General features: G+C 39.9%; 1 protein-coding gene across 3 annotated transcripts; it reads right to left on the bottom strand.

Annotated features, from left to right (window-relative positions):
• Positions 1–81: 81 nt before the first annotated feature.
• On the bottom strand, positions 82–22,835 carry usp33 (ubiquitin specific peptidase 33). Of its 3 annotated transcripts, XM_032531373.1 has the most exons (25): positions 22,618–22,811; positions 20,321–20,524; positions 18,923–19,021; positions 18,278–18,331; positions 18,113–18,175; positions 13,304–13,453; positions 12,833–12,941; positions 10,918–10,987; positions 8,705–8,818; positions 8,374–8,452; positions 6,856–7,300; positions 6,593–6,733; positions 6,382–6,497; positions 5,866–6,038; positions 5,495–5,565; positions 5,376–5,409; positions 5,210–5,255; positions 4,932–5,112; positions 4,646–4,772; positions 4,317–4,486; positions 3,204–3,285; positions 2,973–3,081; positions 2,279–2,381; positions 1,553–1,621; positions 82–1,298 (listed from the first exon to the last, which is right to left on the bottom strand). In XM_032531373.1, exons 3-25 carry the CDS (start codon positions 19,004–19,006, stop codon positions 1,138–1,140), a joined length of 2,751 nt encoding a protein of 916 aa, XP_032387264.1. In that variant the 5' UTR covers positions 19,007–19,021; positions 20,321–20,524; positions 22,618–22,811; the 3' UTR covers positions 82–1,137. The 3 variants fall into 3 exon arrangements, with proteins under 3 accessions (XP_032387264.1, XP_032387263.1, XP_032387265.1); XM_032531372.1 differs by lacking the exon at positions 20,321–20,524 and having other exon boundaries at positions 22,618–22,835; XM_032531374.1 differs by lacking the exon at positions 20,321–20,524 and having other exon boundaries at positions 82–1,295; positions 22,618–22,835.
• Positions 22,836–23,399: the final 564 nt, after the last annotated feature.

The raw sequence follows: 23,399 nt of genomic DNA, 5'->3' as shown, positions 1-23,399 counted from the left end.
TATCTCGTTTCTCATCTAAAAACCACTCTACCTACTGTAGCAGAAATTGTGACAAAATCAAGGTGACCACAAAGTCCAACATGTTTTCATCAAGTTTTAATAATGTCAGCCAGCAAAATTCAAGATAGAATTTACTCAAGTGACATCCATATGCAAAACCTTACAGTACAGCATTCTGTTTCCCCCTATCAGCCGGCACGTTAAACAACACCATGCCCGTAACGTTACACAAAAATAATGCCTTTAATTAACTAGATTGCTGCTGATGCTGATTACATACTGCAATATGCTTTCTGCAGTTGCACAATTTAGTGAGGGATCTGCCTTCAGATCAAGATCATAATTTGCGTGCACATTTTATGAGCCGCTTTGCATATACATGCAGTTAATGTGATGTTAAACTGGTGTGTTAAAGCATGCATTCTTAACAGACTGTGTCTGCCACATATTTCTACAAAAAATGCTATTAACATATTATAAATCACTCCCTTCTGTGATAAATTACCAAGTGCTGAATCTTGACCAATATACTATCAGTACTGGTACATTCAAATACAAACCAAACATTTGCGAGAGCATGCCAATTTTTACATCTATAGAACAGTGCAAAACACAAAATTAATTCCTGAGACTACTCACTAATTAGTCCCTTCATAACTTTATGATTTTCATCACTTTAAGTGTCACATTTTGCTTCTCCTACCATTCATTGGACAATATTCTCTTACAACAGGAAAAATGTGTGATATATCTACAGCAAGATGTATTGTGATTCCTCAATATCAACAACACAAGACACATGGAGATGCAATGTGCTCATTTGTTCAAAAACAAAAAGGAATATGGCATTCACTGGATTTTTTTTTAGCTGCACAGAATTCAAATGCTTGGTTTTGAAAACAACCTGACACATGAATACTACAGTGCTAATAGAAATTTTAGAGCTCTTTATACAGATTTGTACAACATGACAAACCTTTTCAGACATGTTAATTCCCTCTTGTCATCGGTCAAAAGCTGTCATGTAGCGGTAAAGATGAGGTCCTTTGCTCAAATGCTTTTTAAATAAAAGTCAGTGCAAAATTAAAGGCTTTTCATTTCTTAAATGTTTTACATTGTTATCTGCAGACTGCTTGATTAAACCGAGCGTGTCTCCATCTCAATCTTCTCCTCTGACTGTGATGTTTCTGCTTCCTGGTGGCTGATGTTTGGCCGAACCGTCACAAGTGGACCACCGCTGTAGATGGAGTGGAGGAAGTTCCACGTCTCTTCAGAGATCTGCCCCGAGTCAGCTCCTGCCGGGTCAAACACAAACACACACAAACACACACAAACACCTAAATATCACTAATATATGCATAGTTGAACATACTACTACAATCCACAAGAGTTGTTCCAAAGAAAAAAAGGTTTTATTTATCCATTCTATTTACGTTTTTTCTTTAATTATTTTATGCTTCCTAAAAAAAACTAAGATTTAAAACGACATATTTTTACAGCATACAATTAGAGACAACATCAGGACAACAATAACAACTATAATAGTTAGTACCTTGTTTGAGTGTTAAATGGCCGTTCTTGTTTACTGTAATCTTGGAATTATCAATGGGTCCCGGTGGATCTTAAAGAGAAAGAAAGACAATTAGTTGTTCTAATTATTTATACACAGCACTAATATGCATGCCTCAATTTTTATTATTTCAAAGAACAATAAGTGTCAAATGTTTTGTCATACTATGAAAAGCAATCTCTGTGCCCCACTTGTTACATTGAGAAAAAAAAAATTAGAGGAGCAGAAGTCAGAGGAAAAATGACATTTGCAGACGTGCCAGATGTAAGCGGTTATAAATAGATGTGACAATACAAAGCAAAGGAAGCAAAAAAATGAGAACAAGTGCAAGAAAATGAAATATATTTTGACACTTCATTTTGCTGTAGCAAGAGGAAAACTTGACTCGGGGGACTAAAGCAAACTCTTTGAAGATTAATCAAGAGAAGAAGTGGGACCTCAGTTTCTTTTGAACATGAGCAGCTTTTGAAAAGAGAATTTGGATGTCCCAGATAAAAAAACTGTTTATTTGCTATGTCCTCCTATCCATGTAAATGAATAGACCTTACACAGGACATTGGTTTTAAAAGAGAGTTACATTAAAAACAATTACAGCAGCTTTTCCATCACCAGATATCAAGCACAACTCTCACCTGGGAATCATTTAGCATTTTAATCAGACATTTAAACAAGATAGGGGGTGAAAAAAACAGACTTCTGTCCAATTACCATTGTCTTTTCCTTTGACAAAGCCCTCCCACTCACGAAACCACTGCATGCTGATGCAGTATATGACCACTGGAGACTCCTCCTCCTGGAACGCCTTGTTCAGCTACAGAGGAGAGGGAGAGAGGAAATGGGGGAGGAGTGAGCATTAGAGACAAGAGGGAGGAGAAAGGAAGCAAAGGGATCGGGAGGAGAAACAGGAAGGGGGGGGATTAAGTGAAGATGAAAGGATGGAGAGGAGAGGAGATGGAAAACCTAATCAATTCTCTCTGGTAGTTATTCTAATTAGAACAGCGTCTTAACTCCACACTGCACCAATTTCATCTTTCTTGGAAATTTCTCTCTCTCTCTCTCTCTCTCTCTCTCTCTCTCTCTCTCTCTCTCTCTCTCACTAGTGAGTAGACTGAGTAGGCAATGAACAGCTACATCTGTCCCAATGCATTAATGATAAGGCTTTCATTGGGCTCGCACCTCTCATCTCCTGCCGGGGTGAAAAGTGCCAACACGTGCATCCTATCAATTCATTCAATAGACTGGAGAACAGTGTCTATACACTCCCATGAGTACTGGGCTACACAAAGGCTCTCTGGCACCCAATGCATTGTCACTCACACACATTCCTAACTGTATCTGGCTAAAGCTCTATATTCCTTGCTGCTTGTGATTTTGCTGGTGAACGTATGGTTAAAAGACTTACCCTGACAAACATGTCCAGCTCTGATTTGCACCGTTTCTCCAGTTTTTCTATTTCAATCTGGCACGTATGGCAAACATAAAGGTGGTTGACAGCTGGTCCTCCTCCGTACCTGCAGGTAGCAGTCCACATTAACTCAAGCAGAGGAAATTAACTCAAAAGGGAAATTATACTCTGAGTACATTCAGTGATGTGAGAGTCTGTCTCGCAAATGGCCCTGTCTACATTATGTACCGGCTGTAAAGGTGATCCCACACGTTCTGCGGCAGCATTACAACCAGGTCATCAATGAATGTTGCTTTGTTGGGGGGCACACCTGAGGAAACACATTGAAACATCCATTACATATTAACAGTATAAGATTTTAAAGGTGACAGTGACATCACTGTGTATTTGTTAGGGATTGGTTTTGGGAACATTATGACTACTGTTGTGTTAAATAGGCCGAGAAGTTTGTCAGTGCTTACCCTTAGTTACCCTTACTATCTAACTATCTTTAACTACTATTAGTAGTCACTGTTCCATTATCTTTTATTGTGACTGAATGGTTTTCAACCTGGGGGTCACGGGGTCACGGGCCCCCAAGGGGTCCCACGATAAATCTGAAATGTTGAAAATAATTAACAGGATAATTTTAAGGGGTCACAAGGCAAAACAATTGGGAATCACACTACATTTAAAGACAAGTACTGTGGGAAAAAATCTCCTGGGAAAACATGCTGCCAGACCCCCTAAGGCTTTGCCTGCCTAAATATATTTCCCTGATGACATCCTTGGCTATAAACAGGAAAGTGAAAATAAACAGGAACACTTTCAGACTTGCACTGAATATGAAACAACTGGCTGAACTGCTGCAACATAATCATGGTTTCACTGCACTGATATTATCTCTACTTATGTACCTGACTTAGCCAGTTATGAAGTGCTGGTAGCTGCAAAGGAGGAGGAAACAACCTGTAGGTGGTTATTTACAGGACAAAACACATTCTCTGCTGCCACTGTATTCTAACTTAAATTTTAAATTCCGTAATTTCCAACACTCTCTTAAAAGAGGGCAGAAAAGAAAGCATGCTTGATTGGCACAAAACCATTTTACAATTCTTCCTTCTCCTCTACTAAAACAAGAGAGAAGGATTGTCTGCACAAAGAGAAGTAAAACCCTCTTTTGAAGTCTGCTATGTTGTGAAGGGAATACTCTGCAGTCAAAAATCCACAGCAAACGATGAAAGCATAAGCCATGTTACAGAAGGTAGAGCACACACGTAGGTCAAGAAAATAAGGATTCCTGTTCTTGGACACGCTGATCTCTGAGAGGATTCAGCATGACCATGACACAGTCACACGCACCTCCATGCAAACACAGGAAGTCGTCATTGGAAATGGGCCCCGGCTCAGCAAAGGTCTTGAACTTGTTAAGCCACTGACGGGAGATGTAGAACTGTAGAAGGCTGGGCTCCATCATGTTGAATAAACCAGACACCCTCCTACGCTCTTTCAGTGCATCCTCGCTGCTCTTTCTGTGACAAGAACAGACCCACAGATTAATCACTATAAATACATCAACGTGAAATGTAAGTATGAATATTAAAGCAGCACAGAGAAACTTAAAATGTTACACCGATAAAAGGGTTCTTTTTTTTTTTTTTTAATTGTCTGAGTATAACTATTGAGCTTACTTATAGAAGAGGACATAGGCCTCAGCATTCTGGACACAGGATTCAGACACCTCAGTCACACTTTGGTCATCAAATTCATACCACAGATTGTTCACATCATTCCTGCAATACGCTATGTAATGGCCACCTGGGATGAGATAGGGTAATGCGTTAGAGCAGCATTCATAAACCTAACAAGTACATGTGAAAATTGTCCACAGGCTATTGAATGCAAGACACTCCTCTGTGCCAACTAAAGGCAGATGCCCCAGTCTGAGCAGAAAGAGGAATAACTGTGCCCACTCACTGCTGGCAGTGCCGTGGTGACAGATGACTGACAGCAGGTCATAGTTGGTGGTCTGGGCGGAGCTGTCTTTGGCCAGGAAAGGCTGCAGGTCCAGGCCCTCAAGCGGGAAGGAGACGTGGGTGCTTATCTTGGTGGAGAACATCAGTTCGTGCCTGAAGCGCTTCAAGTGGACACACAGAATCTAGAGCAGATTAACACACAAAGACGTTTTATTTTAGAAACCCGGTGTGTGTAGACTATAGGGGGAAAAACATGAAGTGCTAGAGTTGTCTGTATACCTCTGGCAAACTTTGCATTTTACAAAATTTGACTCCGTTTCGTAATCTAAAAAGAAAGAAATTGAAGAAGATGGGCAATCATTACAGTTCCAGATATTGTCCTTCTGTTGTGAAATAGATTAGCTGTCGAGTTCCGTATTCAGCAAAGTCAGAATTAGGCACTCACTTCTTGCATTTTTCACAGCTGTACATGTTGTCTCCTAGAAAACAAAAAAAAAACACAGTTATTGAGACATCAATCTTCATGTTTGTGCTGGTAGAACAGATTTACGCCCACTTGCTCACCCTTTAGTTCATCTCTGGCAAAGAAAGCTGCAAGACAATCTTGTAGCGTAACCACTGGACCCCAGAACCAACTAAAAATAAAAACAAACGGGTGAATTTTACACCAAAAAAAGCAAAGTATCGACCACTAAAGTTTGATTGTGAAGAATATAAATAACATGTACATATTAGAGAGCCTTGGTAGCTGACTGGTTACAGCGCATGCAACATAACCACAACGTCCTGGGTTTGATTCCAGTCTTGGGACCTTTGTTGCATGTCATACCCCATCTCTCTCTCCCCCATTTCTAAATTGTCATCATTTTCAGATAAAGAATATGCCCCAAAAAAATCTTTGAAAAACAACAGCTATGGTGTACATATTAACACACCTCTTTATGTATTCCATGACAAATGCAATCCAGCCCTGTGGTGCATAAGCTTCCCCACAGGAGCCGGCTTTAACCAGGGAGGTCTGGTGAGTGGCGGAGTGAAGCTTGGCCAGGTCTTCCTTCCCTGGGATAGGCAACGAGATATCTTGGAAGTTCTCCAGTGTCACAGACACCTGACAGCAACAAAACACACCGTTTCAGTTACAGACATTTCAATCCAATTCATTTTTTTTTTGTTTTTTACATGCTTTTGTCAGGAACTGTCCCTTTGTAGCAGAATATTATTGTTATTACCAACCATATCAAAATATGTTACATGACTGTGCATGTACAACTACATCAACAGTGTATATGAACATCAGAGCTGAGCATCAAAGTAGATTTTCTTTTAATAACATTCCATTTTTAGAACCTTGAAATGACTTAAGACACAATGTCCCGTTCTCTAATGCTCCCCTGCTACTGTCCCTCTCCCCCCTCTCAGCAACCCTTTATCTTAATAGTGTTCACACTAACCCGATCACAGGTGAGGCACTGAACTGAGCTGACAATGGTCCCATCAAACACGTCTGAGATGACACTGCGGTATTTCTTCTGACGCTTGCTCTTTGGTGGGGAGAATGTGGTCACTGCTGTGTGGCAGAGAGACGGAGAGAAATGTGAGAATAGTGCCCGACTTTTTAAGATATGAATCTAGTTATGACTGCCTCTGAATATGCAGAAGTACCTTTCTTATGTGCAGGGTTTAGGCTGGGCCAGCCTGAGGCAGCTTTGGGTGGGCTGCTGGACATTTTGGGAATAAGTCCCTCCATTGGGATTAAACTTTGTGGTCTTGAAGAGTTGGAAATTTGGATGTCTGGGAATGAATCTGGCAGAGAGCAGGCCAAATATTAAGATATTTTAAGTAAAATAAATTTGATGCTGAATATCAGAAAGTCAAATAAATTGGAGTCAAAAGAAAATATGACATCTCTTCTTCTCCATAATTACCTGATGTTCTGCCTTGAACTTTGATGGCTCCCTGGCTGCTGATAATGGGTGTGGTTTCAGTGGTGGTGTCAACATCTTTGTCCATGTCCACTCCAGTGCTCCCACCCATGACACCATTAACTCCAGAGCGGTAAAGGTCATTAATCATGTTCTTTTCCTTCTGCCATTCCCTGTTGGCCTGGATCTCGTCTTGCTCAGGAATCAGCATCTCGGCCTCGTTGGTGTCTTCCATCGTCACGTTCCCGCCCTGCACCTCATTATCGGCCCGTTCGCTGCTGCCGCAGGACTCGCATGACTGGAAGTCATTGTCGGACTGACTGCGGTTGTCATCCTCGCGGCCGTCATCCACTGTGATGCTGTTGGACTGGTCGTAGGGCTCAGGCAGCGTCTCCTTCAGCTCCTCGTGAAGTTGATCCATCAAGCAGCGCAGAAACTCCTGAGAGTCCTGGGGGCCAAGGGGGAATGATCACAAGACATGTTATTTGAGGTAGTAAATTGTATCTAAGTTTTACAGTTTTTTGCAGTTATTTTGATCACACTAATCTATTTCCTCTCCCTGAAAAGAAACAAAGCAGAACTAATTCCTCCTAAATGTAATTGAGTTTGACAGACACAGCAAAGCTTTCGAAAAGCTAATTTTTCCTCAAATTACAAACAGCAACCACATCACCTCTTCTGTCTCACAAAATCCGAAACCAAATGCTCATGAATGTGTAATCAAACTTAATGGACCACAGACATCCAATCTCCCTCTCTCGCTCTCCCAGGACCTGGGATGTTAACTTCATTCATAGCAATGCTAATTCCAAGGCTGTGCAGCTCAGCATTGCGTGACAAATGAATATTCCACAGCGAACTCCTCTGACCAAAAACTGGCAAGTGAAGAGGAAACAGGCCCTTTTGTCATTTCACCACTCAGGCTTATGCATCCCTTATTTACAGACAGTGGACAAAGACAAAAAAGGATCCAGTAAACAGTTTTTGGAAATCCTTTACATGTACTGTATAAACTCTTCTTTTAAGCAACACCTGGAATCAAATCAAGCGATTTACCTTTAGTTTGTTAGTTTAGGTTTAATGTGTGAATGATGAAAGTCAGAAGATGTGAGTTAGTAAATGCAAGGCAGAGCATTTATTTGGCTGAGTGATTGAAGCCAAAGCTAATGTTATTTCTGTAAAAGGAACAAGCATTGGGGATATAGAGTGGAAGAGAAAAGGGAGACACTGTATAAGACCTGCAACAACTTTATATTCTAGGCTTCAGACCCGTAATAATCCCAGCTCAGCACAAATTCATTGTTAAAGGATTCAATTCAGTTCAAACTTAAGCCATGTTTTATATTCAATGGACTCATATTATTCGCAAACACAAAGGTAAAAGCTGAAAATCCACACGTTTATGTCACAACAACTGATCACAAACATACTGTTGAACATGTCTCCCACAGTGAAGAGTGCCTCCATGTTTTATTTATAATGAATCCGTGCGCATTTATTTCACTGTCTGCAATAACCTACCTGCTGAGAATATCCTCTAAACATGGGGTTTATGGCTTTGATCCCCTGAAACAAGTTGGTTGGGACCACGTAGGAGGGTCTGCAATGTGACAAAGCACAGCATGCTTATTAAGTATTGTAATACACAATATCACAGTAAAGTCTTGTGTGATGTAAGCTTTGCAATTAAGACCAGGAATGGGATTAAGGTTTGGCTCTGTCATTTTCTAAACATGGGAAATAATGAAAGTGACCACTGAATTATGAAATAAACTGCAGCTTGTGGGCAAGCTCATATGCTCTTTCAAAGTCAAAGAGGAATGATACAAAGAACTAAAAAAGTGACACCTACCTGTTCTTGTGCCACAGGTCTGACACTAGTTTCTGGTAGCTTCTGCAGAGTGCGGGCTTCTTGTCCGTCCTCACCATGCCACCACATTCCAGAAAGAATTGTGTCAAGGGCGGGCTGCAGTGGAAAGAGGGATGAATATATCATAATTGGGCACTAAACAAGCTTTTACTGAGACAGATGGATTATGATGACCAAAAAGATTGCAATGCCGTGGCTAATTTTCAAAAACCTGCTAATCCTCAATAAGCCCTAGAGAAGCAGATATAATTCTAAGTAGGGGTGTGACGAGACGCTTACTCCACGAGACGAGACACATCACGAGATTGGGTTCACGAGAACGAGACGAGACGAGATTTTTTTTTTTAATTTAAAGAAATCCTCGATGAAATATATGAATGGAAAATAGTTTTTTTATTCAACTGAAAAATCACAAAATGCCAAAAGTGCATTTTGAAATCAACTATTAATGATGAATGTTATTTAACTTCTTTTTTTTTTTACTATTTTAATGAATTATATGCAGTAAAGTACAATTTCACACGAGAAATCTAACTCCTAACTCCTAACAAATGATTTAAAAGTGGCAGGGGGATCTTCGATAGTAATTTCACGCTCCATCACGCTGACATCACATCGCCTCACGAGACAACTTTTCACCTCGACGAGAAATCTCGTCACGTTTTAATCTCACGAGATCTCGTAAAACGAGATCTCGTCACACCCTTAATTCTAAGTAAAAGATAATGTTATATTTTTATACGCAGTTATCTTTGCAAATACCTGGAGATCTGACTCTGGCATCGAGTAATGCTGCTCATTAACTATACGCTTGTAGCCGAGCTGCACCATTTACATCGGTGTATCTGATATAGGAGGGTCAGAGGCAAGCTAAACAAATGACGACAGTTTATTCTACCAGTTAGCTCCACTGGTAGTTTAGTGTATGGGGCTCTGGATACATCACCCCGTATGTTGTTGGGATTGGTCGTAGTGTTATCCAATTGCATGCAGTCAGATTTTCAAATGCATGCTTGGTGCCGCCCCTTGAGATGGGCAACTTTCATTATTAGATGCCAGACCCTTAATCCTTTGGATTTGGGTCTGGATTTCCAGGCAGGTCTTCTGCCTGTATTTATGATTAATTTTGTTTCATTAAATCCGTATTTCACTCTTGGAGTAATGGCACAAATTCCCGAAGGTACAGGCTCATGCAAGAAAACACACACAGCTGAAAGTTAAAGGACATTGGAAAAAGCTGAAAAGAAAAACAGCTGAGGGGATTTTATTTGTTGATGGATACAAACAGAGTGGACAGGAATTTGCAACAAAGAGACAAACTACTGAATGAATAAGTGTTCCGTTCTCTAATGTTACTGTGGCCTCTTCTTGGAAGAGAGCGGTTTGTTTTGTTTTTTGATAAAGCATGGAGCGCTCCCTTCCCTTTGCAGGAGACAAGTCCTCCGAACTGAATAATGACCCAACGGTAACTGAAAGAAGCAGCGCTTACACAAACAGACATCAAAAGGAAAGTTTCAGGAAAGGTCCCTCCTTTCCGCAGCTGCGTGACTCAATTCCTCCTATTTTTGGAACGTGATTTAGATTGCAAATTTTGACCCACATCCTTTTATTTTCTATTATTTTGACTTGTATCTAGACTCGGCATCATCAGTTTAATTTAAAAGTGTACCAGCTCCCCCCTGGATAGATAGTAGGAAGGGGTTTGCTGTGCTTTGCTGTTCTATGAAAAATGAAATAAAAAGTTAGAGGTACTAAGTAAAATATTAACACAGCCTCAGGCTCTGCAGTGGAACTCTAATTTAAGGCACCACACCAACAACCCAATCATAGAGAATGTATCAGGATTGTCAATTCAATAAACAAAAATACAGCAGACTCTTACAGTAAGTAAGTACAGTTTTATGTGCCTCATAAAAAAGACATTGTGGGAAAAGGAGTAGGAGAAGGAACAAAAGGAAAGAGCTGATGTTCTTTTGTAACAAAAGACCCTACAGGGAATTACAAAAGGCCATTTCTGCCATCTCAAATGGTGCACTGCAGCAATTTTCACTCAGTTACTACTCTCCCAAATGAGTACAGTAGCCATGGTGTTTTTTTTCAGTCAACAAGAACCAGGCAGTGAATAAAACCGCAAATCGATATTGTGAGGTAGCCAGGTAGATGTGGGGACAGAAGGCAGGTTAACAGAGACTCACCAGTTGGACAGGGCCTGGAGTGCAGCGTTCATGTAGCATGTGTTGCCTATGTTCTTCAGCCCCGTCAGACCTGAGGGAGACAGAACACCGGGGAAATTAAAACAAGCGCCTCATCAAATGCTTGTAAATTTTGATGGCAGCAAGAAAGCCTTGACAATTTTAAGAACACCCACTCCATTTCTTAGATTAATATTTTACAGCAGGAGCAGAAAAGATGGCTACCTAGAGTATTTTAAATCAGCTACAGTGGCACAGATAGCGCATTCATCTTATAAAAGTATACATATATATTTCAATATTGGAAACTTATAAAGAGTTATAAAAGGCTTTTTTATGATTTTTAAGTAGATCATGATGTCTGTGTGTTTATATTTGATTTGGTATTAGATATGACTTGGGGCAATTGGGTTAAGTTGCCTAATTGCCTCACAGTTCATAAACCTTGGATCTTATGTGACGAACCTACTCTGCGGAGGGCATTAGTCTTACAAAGCTTATTTTCCTTCTGATCATATGATCTGATTTTGTGACAAAAATAACCAAGGCAGTGACTGGTGCCAATGCCTGAGCTACACCACATGAGGTTTGACATAACATATGCCATTTGGTGGAGCCTGTGTGTGTGTCTCACAGCACTGAGTAAAACATTATTTGCATTGGTTTCTCCAGTGGGACTGAAACACTCAGCACTGAAGTGTTAGTGCTAGGCTCAACCCACTGAGCTACACAGAAGCGACCTGTAGTCCTTCTTCGGGACCATGTGTGGCTTTCTGTTGCCTATAGGTATTGTGGTGTGTCTGGCCCTGTTGGTGTTCAGCTTTTAACAACAAAATGGCAAAGTGAGGTGTTAGTCACAACTTGTACTTTAAAGTCTGAAGCACAAATTAACTGCTCTTATTCATTTAAATGATGTTCTGTGCTTTGAACTAAAGCAACTTCTGATTACTGAGCCCCTATGTTTGAGGTTTAACTTCAAATCATCCATGCAATGTTCTTTTTTTTTCTTCATACTTGCATTAAGAGCTGATAAAATTTGATTATTTTAGTTACCTTATTGACTTCAAAAGCAAATTATTTGAATTATTAAAAATGATCAACTGGGCAAGAAACTTTTTATTTTTGGTAACTTTCATTTGCAACATTTACATTTGTATCCCAATTGTTGACCTTGTAGCTGATATTTGTGGGAACAACTACCCTTGTATAAACACAACATTTCAGTAGGGCTGCACGATATAAAGAAAATATTTAATTGCAATTATTTTGACTGATATTGCAATTGCAATATGATTTGCGATATTGAAGGGAATGATGATGTTTGTATCATTATTCTCATTTTTAATGACTAATAAAAATTGAAAATGATGATTATAGTGTGATTTTTGCGAGGATCTGTACCAAACAAAGATGTTTTCTGTAGTCTGTAGAATAGGATTTGTAGGCCGGGACGTCTATGCAGCACCACGATACTTACATTCAGAATGGTTTGACACATATTTAGCCTTTATTGCACCCCTCTGCAAATTGGATATTGCATTAGTCCATATTGTGATTTTGATAAAACTGCAATTAATTGTGCAGCCCTACATTTCAGCAATTAAACTGTAACAAAACAGTGTCTTATTATTATTATAAATCAAATCTAGTGTTACAAACAGCAACATCTCACTGTCGGTTGGACTGATTGCTAGTTTCGGGTGGTGTCATTTTCTTTTGTCTGTGGCCTAACAGATAAATGTTGTAACTATGAAAGCGTTAAACATGCATTTTAGATTAATGAGATGAGAGTATATACACAGTAGTTCCTTGTCCCTATTTGCTTAGCGCAAACCAACCACTGTAATTGGGTCTATATAATAAGGCCAACTGCCATTCATTATGTGACAACATGAACACTTCTTCTGTGTAGGCTGACCTCTGGCACGCAGTTCATCTTCCTCTTCTGTCTCCATGTCCAGGTCTTCACAGCCTCCATTAGGGGGCACTCTCAGAGAGGTTGGGCTCCCAGGGGCCCTGCTGTCATCCTGAAGAAACAGCACAGCACACACACTCACCTCATCATAAGACTCATGTCTATTAAATGGATAACCATAAACAGTTTGACTGACACTGTCACTCAGGATAGACTGGTGCAAATTATTATTGTACAGCTCTGATGAGTATGATGGAAGAGCACATAGTTATGTAATAAAGCAAAAATACAGTAAACATGCTATGTTTTTTCACACAACATAGACTTGCAAACAGAAAGATTTAATGTTGCATATAATCTGCACATACTGCTGTTCAATATTAAACCTGCTTTATGACACTGGAATTAAATAAACCATGTGAGCTGTAAAGACAATAAAACAGGATGACAAACAGAGAGGAACGTGGCTCTTACCTGTCCAGCATTCTGTGGAGACGGGAGGGGTTTGCTGTTGGCATGTGGCGAGTGAGGACCTAGTTTACGCTCCAAAAAAACCTCCTTGCCGCAGGCGTAGCACCACACTCGAAGCGTGGTCAGGTTCACCGTAAGGTTGTGCCTCGTCTCCTGCACACAAAGTTGTTAAAGAGTGTGTGAATAGACAAACCCAAATGTGTAAACAAGGTAAAACAAATAAAGACTTAATATTTATCCAAGAACAGCTAGTAAAGCACATGTGAACTGTCTTATCAAGGAGATGTTTCTTGATCTTCAACACAATCTACCAAACAAACATCTCAATAGACAATCAACAGGTTGCATTTGCTCTTATATGACAAATACAAGTGTGCCTGCTGCCCAAATCTTGTGTATAAAAGGAAACTTTTACAGAAGATTCTGGCACAGCAACTAACAGTATAGCTAAACAAAATGTTTTCCCTCAAGCATAATACAGGTTTTCAGCCCAGGTAATGTCCGATCCTACCTCTTTCTGTCCTTTTAATAACAATCTATTATTGTGGTCTGACAAAATGAAAATGTTTGTTATGTATGTTACAAGCATTACAATTCTAATCTACTCTATTTTCTGATTTGTATATTTGTAACTATTGCAATGTGTTTTTGTTACAATTTCCGACTACAATCACGCAAACAAGGTACTTAGGCAGTTAACAAGTAAAATAATGTATATTACTGTCAAGTAATTGTTTGGTCTATGAAATGTAAAAAACAATTGCCTTACATGTTCAGCTTGCTTGTTTTGTCAGACCAAAAATCCCAAACCCAACAACATTCAACACATAGAGACAAAGAAGAGCTGCAAATCCTTCAATACTCAATATTCACAAAATTATTTGTTAAATTTATTTGACTGATGATTTATTTTAAAAGTATTTTCTTAAGAAGCTGGCATTCAACACTAGCACTCATTTTCTCCCACCTACTATGAGATTTCTTGCAGGTAAAAACAATCAACCTAAAATACACTACTGTATCTTTTCAAGATCTTGGACACCAGTTCTGAGCTGAATGTCTCAGGTTACAGGTTTAGCTGGAGGCAGAGTAGGTAGTTACAGCAACGCAGTCTTACTGGGTTGGAAACACGGCCGAGTTCTGCTGACCCACTGCTGCTCTGACAAACACCAGCATCTGTCAGGTCGACAGGAGACTGAACGTGAGCAGCAGGCAACCAGCAGACCTTGCATTATTCATCAGGGCTGCATTAAGCCTTCACACAGCGGGGGCAGAGCAGGGCTCGCAGAGGTGGCACACCAGACTGAGCACGGCCATGAAACTCCCCAGCTTAAATCCTTTATGAAGGAAAGTACACCAGGTAGGGCATTAATAACAAGCTGGATTTATAGGGCGTAGAGATGTTCTTTTACCAGCCCACATAATGTTTTGTATTACAATTAACTATTTTATAGCTTTTATAGTTATAATTTGTTATGTTAATTAACTTCTGGTCTGCTAAAATATTCAACATCATCACAAACAAATTATGGTATTCAAGCCAAAATAAAGTGCTCCTTCAGCACACACAGAATAATACTGGAGAAATTATGTCAGCAGCTCATATCAATACATGTCCAAAATAAACACTGCAAAACTTTTATAGTGTTGCAGCACCAGCTTACGGCATGTGATCTTATGATTAAGATAATTAAGACGAGGCAGGATGGGTCTGCTAAAAATAATGTCAAGTCTCCTCTCTAGCCCTCAGCATTCAAGACGTTACTGACTGGAATCAGCAAGCAATAAGATTCACCAACACCCACTATTCTTCTCAGTGGATTTGCAGTATTTGCACAAATGCATGAAAAACTGCTCAACAATTTACTAGTTCACTATTGGTTGAATTTGCCTCAGAAGACATTTTTTGTGTGATGTTTGAAATACAATCTCCATGTAAATATATATCATATTTACTTGCAGTATAGTTTGACTGGCAGAGGCATCTGATCCAACAGCACTGCAAAGTCAATAGATTAAAATGCTTCCCTCCCCTCAGGGCCTCCAAAGCACTAATTAAGCATGGCCCTCATTCTTACAAGATTTAAAGATGACTTCTGTGGAAAGAACACAAAGGGTGGTTGGCGACTTGCATAGACCAATGCCCTGGATAAGCAGATGGATCAAATTCACTAGTAGCATCATTGAAAATCAGCCGGCTAACTAATTAAATCTATTTACCTGCAAGCTCTGTGTCAAAAATTCTGTCTTTTATCTGGGTGGAGTGCTCTTTTTCTACGGAGGTTAGAATTTAAACAGGCCCTTTCTTGACAATGGTTTGAGCAGCTATGCGAATACTAATAGGCAGCGCAAATTATATCTACGTTTTCTCTAATATTCCTCCCATCTCTTCCTCTAAACCCATTTGGTGTGCTGGAGAAAAAGCCTTATAGCGTTTCTCCACTGCATGATACCTACTCGATTCGCCTCGACTCTACTCGCTTTTTTTGGTTTTCCATTACAAAAAAAAAGTCTGGGTACCTGCTAAACATGCACTTTTTTAAGTACTACCTCAGTCAATGTTCCAAGCGAGCTGAGGAGCTACCAAAAGGTGACGTGAAAACCTGCTGACTATTGACTGGTCAGAGAGAATCGTCACTATTCACTGCGTCATCATTGCAAAACCCGCTGTGTTTAAATAGTTTAGCCAGTGAGGGTTTTTCTTGCTGCCTCCAGCTGCTTTTGAAACTAAATGTGTCTTCTGGCTGGGGCAAAAGCCACATGCCAGGAATCAAAAACAAAACACCTTTGACATTCTATGTGTGTTATGTTAAGTCGCTGCTGTTTCCTGATATGACAACCAGACATAGGCGGTACTAATCTGCAATGGAAAAAGGACAACGGGGCACCGCGGCCAATTTGAGTTGAGCAGGTACCATTAATTGAAAAACTCCATTAGTCAACACTGGTAACAGTGGGCAGATACTGTAACCAACAAACTGGCAGTGCTACTAAATCTCCCTCCCTCACAGAGCAATGGCAATTAATAATGGACAAGTGCAGTGCCTGTTGAAAACATGCTTGTTCGAAACAGGCTGATTGCTCGGCCTCCTGTATTGCAGCTTGCAGCTTTTTTCGAATGTATCTAAGTACATTTACTCAAGAACAGCACTATGCAATTCTGAGGTACTTGTACTTTACTTGAGTATTCCTATTTTTTGCTACTTTATACTTCTACTCCACTACATCTCAGAGGCAAATATTGAACGTTTTACTCCACTTCATTTGATAGCTTCAGTCACTTCGCAGATCTAGATTAGTAATACTAAATAACTAATAACTAACTAAAGGGGAGCTCCTCGCACACCCGCGTGACGTCTTCGTTATTGTTCTTTAGTGAATGCAGGTCAGACGCACAGTTGGACGGACAGAGATTCCTTCCTTTATTAGATAGACTAGCTGGCGGTGACGTTTTTAGAAACTTACACAGTTTGAGAAGCAATGGCAGAGTTCCTGTTCCTGTAGGCTATCTGCTAATGCTTGTTGACTCCCGGGAAGAAGAGTTCTGTTGTAGCATTAGTATATCCAGCTTACGTGAACGGATATTTATTCACACAAAAGTATGTTGAACAATAGTACACGTATTGGATATGTGGTGCATTTCAGATGCAGTGGCTGACTTCAATCGCCTCTAGGGCTGTCCCCTGAAGGTCCAATATTCAAATAATCAGTCGGTGACCCCTCAGTCAACTGAGATTCTTCATGTTGTTTTTTTGTTATCAAAGTGAGCGCTCATTGCGGCAACACTGCGCAGTATGCCCGTTTTGACTTTGACACGTGTATCACATAGAATCTAGCGTTATTATTATACATCCATGGTACAGGCAGCTGCAGAACTGGACCCATGATGAGAAGTGGTGAATGTACAAATCACAGCAACTTAACACTATTTAGTGTCTGGCTTTTGCTCGATATCTTGTGTCATCAAAAAATGTTAGCGCTGTGTAAGCTTTTTTAATAAGTTGCCTCTTAGAGAAATGCTCTGAGTGAATTTCAGTTGGCTTTTTATTTTGAAGGCTATAAATGAAAGAAGTGAAGCTAGCATTCAGCGATGCTTTTGGTTCACGCTGGTTCCGACTAAGGAGCTTGCATGAGTTTTTTTCATTACCCTCGGCTACAGTAGTTTGCACGCATTAGCTAAGAGGGTTAACTTTGCTTGTTCACTTTATTATGTGAACATCTGTCATTCTGAACGCCCCGTCAAACCCCATTCAAACATCTGTCAGTGTGACGCGTGTAACATCTTTTTTATTGTTCTTGTACGCATACATCCGAGAGACAGCCGGAAGGACTCACTCCCAGAAATTCCTTCCATTATAGTGTCGACGGACAGCTTGACAGCCAGACGGACTCACTCACAAAGATTCCAGCCATACAGTTTGATGAGCCACTGCTGAAATTGCACTGAATGTGGAGGTGTCGGCAGGCAGAGCTGGCTTGATGGTTTTTAACAATGAGTGCACTTCAAAAGCCTAAAGACGCACGTGCTGGCTCTTACATCACGGAGAGACAAATGTTAAAAATAAAGCACTGCTGGAGGCAATTTTATCCAAGACATGGCTCCTGGGACTCTGAAGTGGTGTTCCCGTCCTGCCATCTGTGCCTCCTCTGCCTCTCTACTGACACCTCCACTCCTCTTTTGGTTACATCTTTTTTCAATTTACCGTCACAGTCCAGACTTTAAGTTGTCCACCCTTGTCACATCCCTTCCCTGCACTTTTCTACGCATTTATCAAAATTTCACGGCAGTAAGGCATCACTAAGATCTCTCACCTGCGAGTGCACAGTGCTGTGGTCAGTGTGAGATTCTCCACAGCCTACATATGCACAGCCATTCTGGAGAGAAAAACAAACAGAGTATGCAGAAATCCAAAACAAAAATGTTTCTGGTGAAACAAAAATCAACAGGTTTTTCTTTGCTGGTGAGCATTGCCCTACCTCCAAACACGCCCACAAATTTGGACCTCCAACCTTACAGTCTTGGCACTGGCCCTAGAAAATATGAAGACACTCAGGTTAGAGTCACGTTTTAAAATTAAAATCAGCGAGACAGCAGCAAAGTTCAAGAACAGTTTTGATGCAGACTTGGTAAAGTGATATAAAACAAGTTATTCAGGAAGGGTTTCTGCAGGTTTTCTGAGGGTAAAGTTAAATGTAAGACTTTTAAGTCCTTTTAGTACCACATAGAATGCAATTTACAGTTATATCTGTTTTATGGTCATACTGGCCAATGAATGAAAATATCACGGAAATATTTAATCAAATGAATGTAAACTGGGCCCAGGTAAGTGGCCTGAAATGTTGCAAGGACAATCACACTTTTAGTTAATAGCTGTACAACGTCTCCCGACAGCCAGCAATCACAGAGAAAAAACATTTTATAACTAACATTACATCAGGCTAGAAAATATATTTCTTTTGAAAATTAAATTTTTAGTACCTTATAAAGACCTTTTTTGAGGAAAGTGAATTCAATGCTTTAAGACTTTAAGACCTGTAGATACCATGTTATTACATTTTATTTTAAAGAGTGTCAAGTTATGAGGAGGGCAGGGGACGGGGCCATGATAGAGAGTGACTCACATGGGATTTCTGAATGAGTTCCTCCTTGGTGATCTCCCCAACAGAGTCCAGATGGGGGCAGTCACAGCTGGACGCCGGCGGCATCACTCACCCACAGGTCTGAGAGAGATAAAGGGAGAGAGATGGAAGATTAAACACAACATTCAGTACACAACTTGCATTATAAGTCAGGTGATCTATAGAACATTGTAGGACTTTTTATTTTAAAAGAATGTTTATCAATCCTACATCTGGTACTTGATAAGAGTAATGGGAGATACAGTGTATCCAAAGAACAGCACAAAGGACAAGTAAAACAGACTACTGTAACCTGAGTCACCATCCTCTCAACAGAAATTTGTCCATGCCAGCATGTCTGACAAATTCCTCTGGTTATCAGCCAATGAATCGCCAAGCAGCTCATCACTCTACAGCTGTCAACAACTTGTGTGGAACAAGTAGTGTCCAAATGTTGTCGCCATGAATGATTTTAGTGCCGACAATGCAGAAAGAGAGACACAGACTGTACAAACAAGTTAGAACAAATCTACTGCAAACACAGATCAAATAATCTAATTCTGCTAATCAACTAAGCTCAACCAGTGAATCTAAAAACATGTTAACTCCAGTGATTTCAGTTAACTTCCAATGACAGAAAAATATAAAAGCATGGCCAACTCTGAGACAAGCTCATGCTTGTGCAAATGTGCAAAAACGTGAGACATGTGCACAACTTAGAGGAATTGCCCATGGGTGTTTACATACGCAAGACTAGCCACCAATTATGCTTAAGTTTTGGTGGATTTTGGTTAAGTGCATGTCAATATCATATCCTGGTTTCAGAAACCCAAATAACCCACAACTTTTAGAAGTAGCAAGTGGGGAACCTGATAGAAACCGCAACACTGCATATAAACACATTATCCAAGTTTCTAATCACTGCCTGCCATGTGTGCAGGTGCATCATCAACCTAAGTTACATAGTTAACCAGTGAACTTAAGACTGTGGTTGTAAACAATGAGTCGAAAATCAACACTCAGTTAGTAAAGATAAGTGTCCATGATACTAATGTTCTGATTGCCTCTCCTGACCAACTTTGTAACATAGTGACAATGTATGTCATCCCACACATACATTATAAATAAATTTGAATAACAAAAAAGATTACCTCAAGTGATGTAAGATTTTTAGCATAGTTTTTACATTTGTACCCAGTGGTTAAAAGTAGCACCATCCATCAGCCAAATGCTGGTAAAAATATGCAAGTGGCTGGTAGATTTGCTTCACTCACCAGCCAAAAAAAACAATGGTTATCTATTGAGTGGCTGGTAACATTTGGACATTCAATAGCCGTTTGGCTGGTGGACAAAAAGTTCATTTTTAACCCTGTTTGTACCTATCATAACAATACTTTACACCTTTATGATGGACTCCTGCTGCACTTTTTTCAGTGTGAATGAAAAGAGGAAGTTCAGCGGCTACCCGACAAGACGTATAAGCCCTGTACAGTGGGATGACAGGAAACCACTGGAGGATTTATCAAGGCTGCTTACCCATCTCCTCTTCAAATGGAAACAAGGCTCATGCACTGCTTCATATAGCCCTTAAGGACAGGGGGTTTGCTTGAAGAGTGACAACAAAAGACATGGGTTACTGGGAGTCTGTCTATCAAGAGTCCTGTATTTGAAAAATGGTTGCATCGTTAAGCGAGCAACTGCCTTAGTGTGATCAGAAATCATTTCTCTTAAGTGGCAAATTATACAAGCAGGGCTTGATCAATGGTTTAAGACATATCCTCTCAGGGGAACAGGTACTGTATGTCTGTCAGCAAAGCACTTTTGATAAATGCTGTGAATTAATAGGTGAAAACGTAAAGAAAGAAAACGGGAAATAAGAAGGTGAAGTAATTATCATATCCCAGGAGTCACAACAGCTGTTATTATTTTACTATTTATCTATGGCTGTCTTAAATGTGTAATAACAAGATTGATCATAATTACTTTTTTGTGTCATTTTAAGCAACTTCCTCTGAGTGAAAAGGCCTCTTCAGACCACATCCCGTATGCTTCAGACCTAACACTTGTAATATCAATGTGTAACCCACAAGACACCAGACCAGGTATGGACCTTGTTAGAGGTTGCACACTGGCATCCAGGCTTAGAGGCGTGTTCAGGTGTCAATGGCAGAAGAGAGGAGCCTGCAGCGCAATACTGTGCTGCACATGATTCAGCACATTTAAACCACATCAACATGGTAAAAACCACATGCTCTGGGTGACACAGCAAACACCAACCTACGTAAAACCTAAGATGCACAGCTTTGGCATCTAAGACAGGGGATCAAGCCAAATGTATGGAAATAAACACACACAAGACATCACACCTGATATTCTGTATGATCATGGTTGATAACATGATATATGTGTGGTCAGAGGTCCACACATGCTGCTTGTTTGCAGACACATGACATGTGTTTCTGCCATGCAAAGAAGTGGATGCAAGGAGCTGATCCTTAATTCATTGTTCATGTTCAGTCTTGTGCAAGTCAATATGCCTCAGCAATGCTCATCAATTATGCAAACTGGTTTACATAATGTAGAGATTCTTTATTTTTAATATAAAAGATGTAAATGTAATGTAAATCCAAGCAAACAGATGAGACACAAGGTCATCTACAGATATATTTGTGTTAGAGGTTCCTATAATTACTCTGAACTTTGGATGCACGCGTTCAAACGATCAATTGAAACACCTCTCTGTGCCTCCAATAGTAAATCACTCACTTATTACAGCTAGTACACACTAGGAAAATTGTATTAGCTGGTGGTTTTACAGCCAAGTATTTGGCGATTACGCAAGATTGGCGGAGGAGAGAATATCTATCTTTACTCTGGCACCATCACAAACCATCCTTACACTTTCTTCAAAACCACCATCCTCCAGGTTTGATTCTGCACAAAGAGGTGGTACAGTTAGGGTGGGGCATTGACCCAAACCAGGCAGTGCACATGAATCTGATGATGCCAGATTCCGTGTTATCCGATGGTTAATTTAGATGCTAAATGATAGTAAATTAACACTGCATGGCACATAATTAGTAAACCTAAATACCCTAATAGCAAACTTTACCAAGTAAAGCATCCACCTAAGGGTAACTGTTATTAGCCATAATTTTGAAAACGTAGCTAATGTTAACTGGCAGTTAATGACATCTTAACTAACTAGCGTTAGCACCCAACTTATTTCGGCCAGGTTTTCAACTAATAGCCAGTTTATACTATGACAGATGAAGATGTTTGGCTTTTGGCCTTGTCGACTGCTCAAAATGAGCTGTCTAAACCAGGCGAGGCGTTGACAGCAGCGTCACAGGCTGACTAGCAATATTTCGCTGTTAGCCTGTTTGCCAACTAACGCTAGCTAGCATTACTGGACATCTAACGTTAGTTAATAATTAGCGTTGCAAGATAGCCATATATTAGCTTAACGTTTGTAATAGCGTTTAACGCAAGCGGTGACTATATTTAACCAGGTGAGATAAAACTGTACATGGTTTGCTATTGAAGACCATCTCGCTAGTAACATGCTGTAGCTAATGTTAGCCATTAGCCAGCTAACGTTCTTGTATTACATGATCACTGGCGATCCCTCAGTGACTACATCGGAGTCAGCAGAGAGCTAGCTAGCATCCTGAAATAATGTCAGCTTCAATCCTTACCTGCGCGATATAAAAAAAAGAAACGACGTTTCTCAGGTAGATCCAATTGTATTTGATGTATAAGGCACAGATTCTTTGTGTATTTAAAGATATATTTCAAAGGGAAATCGAGTCACATTAACGATAACCGTTCCTGTCGCCCAGCTTGGTTGCTAACGTTACAGCTGTCCCCGCCCCTTTTCCGGTAAAAAATAAATAAATCACATAATAAACCCTTCCCATCCTACTGTAAACATTACATTAGATGTTTACATGTATGCCCTTTTTATCTTATAGTATGTATATTATCACAATGAACACCTATTAATTAGCTTAAAAATGTTGTCACCGATAGCACTAAGTGTTATAAGTTAAGTTATCATGCATATAGGCTAGCAGATCTATGATTCAATGTGTCATTAAAAAACCCTGTTTTTGTTAAATGATTACTTCCTAAATGGGGGGGGGGGGGCGATAATAAAGGCAGCACCATAGACTGTAAATTAACATCAATATTAACAGTCTATGGGCAACACACGTAAACCCATCCCAAGCGCCATCTAGCGTGTAGGTGCATTGTTGTGATACTAACAGAGAAGAAATACCCTTTGCCAAATTGACTGTAAACATTTGACTTGAATTATAAAATAGTAAATTATAATCTTAACTATAATCTTAACTTTAAGTGGAAAACATGACATAAATCAAAAAGTCAAAATTAAGACAAGCTAATTTGCTCTGTGATAAGTAAAAATGTTGGCTTTTCACATTGTTTGAGATAAAAGTAAAATATTTAACTCTTT

Source organism: Etheostoma spectabile, chromosome 12, assembly GCF_008692095.1.
Source record: "Etheostoma spectabile isolate EspeVRDwgs_2016 chromosome 12, UIUC_Espe_1.0, whole genome shotgun sequence".
Taxonomy (NCBI): domain Eukaryota; kingdom Metazoa; phylum Chordata; class Actinopteri; order Perciformes; family Percidae; genus Etheostoma; species Etheostoma spectabile.
Note: the sequence above shows the minus strand (reverse complement) of the source record. Positions and strands in the feature narration are given on the sequence as shown.

Coding starts and splice junctions, on each gene's coding strand:
- usp33 (XM_032531372.1), bottom strand. CDS start 19,006: ATGCCGCCGGCGTCCAGCTGTGACTGCCCCCATCTGGACTCTGTTGGG. Junction 4,773..4,931: donor TCACCACGGCACTGCCAGCA/GTGAGTGGGCAC, acceptor ATCTCATCCCAG/GTGGCCATTACATAGCGTAT. Junction 2,382..2,972: donor AGCTGGACATGTTTGTCAGG/GTAAGTCTTTTA, acceptor TCTCCTCTGTAG/CTGAACAAGGCGTTCCAGGA.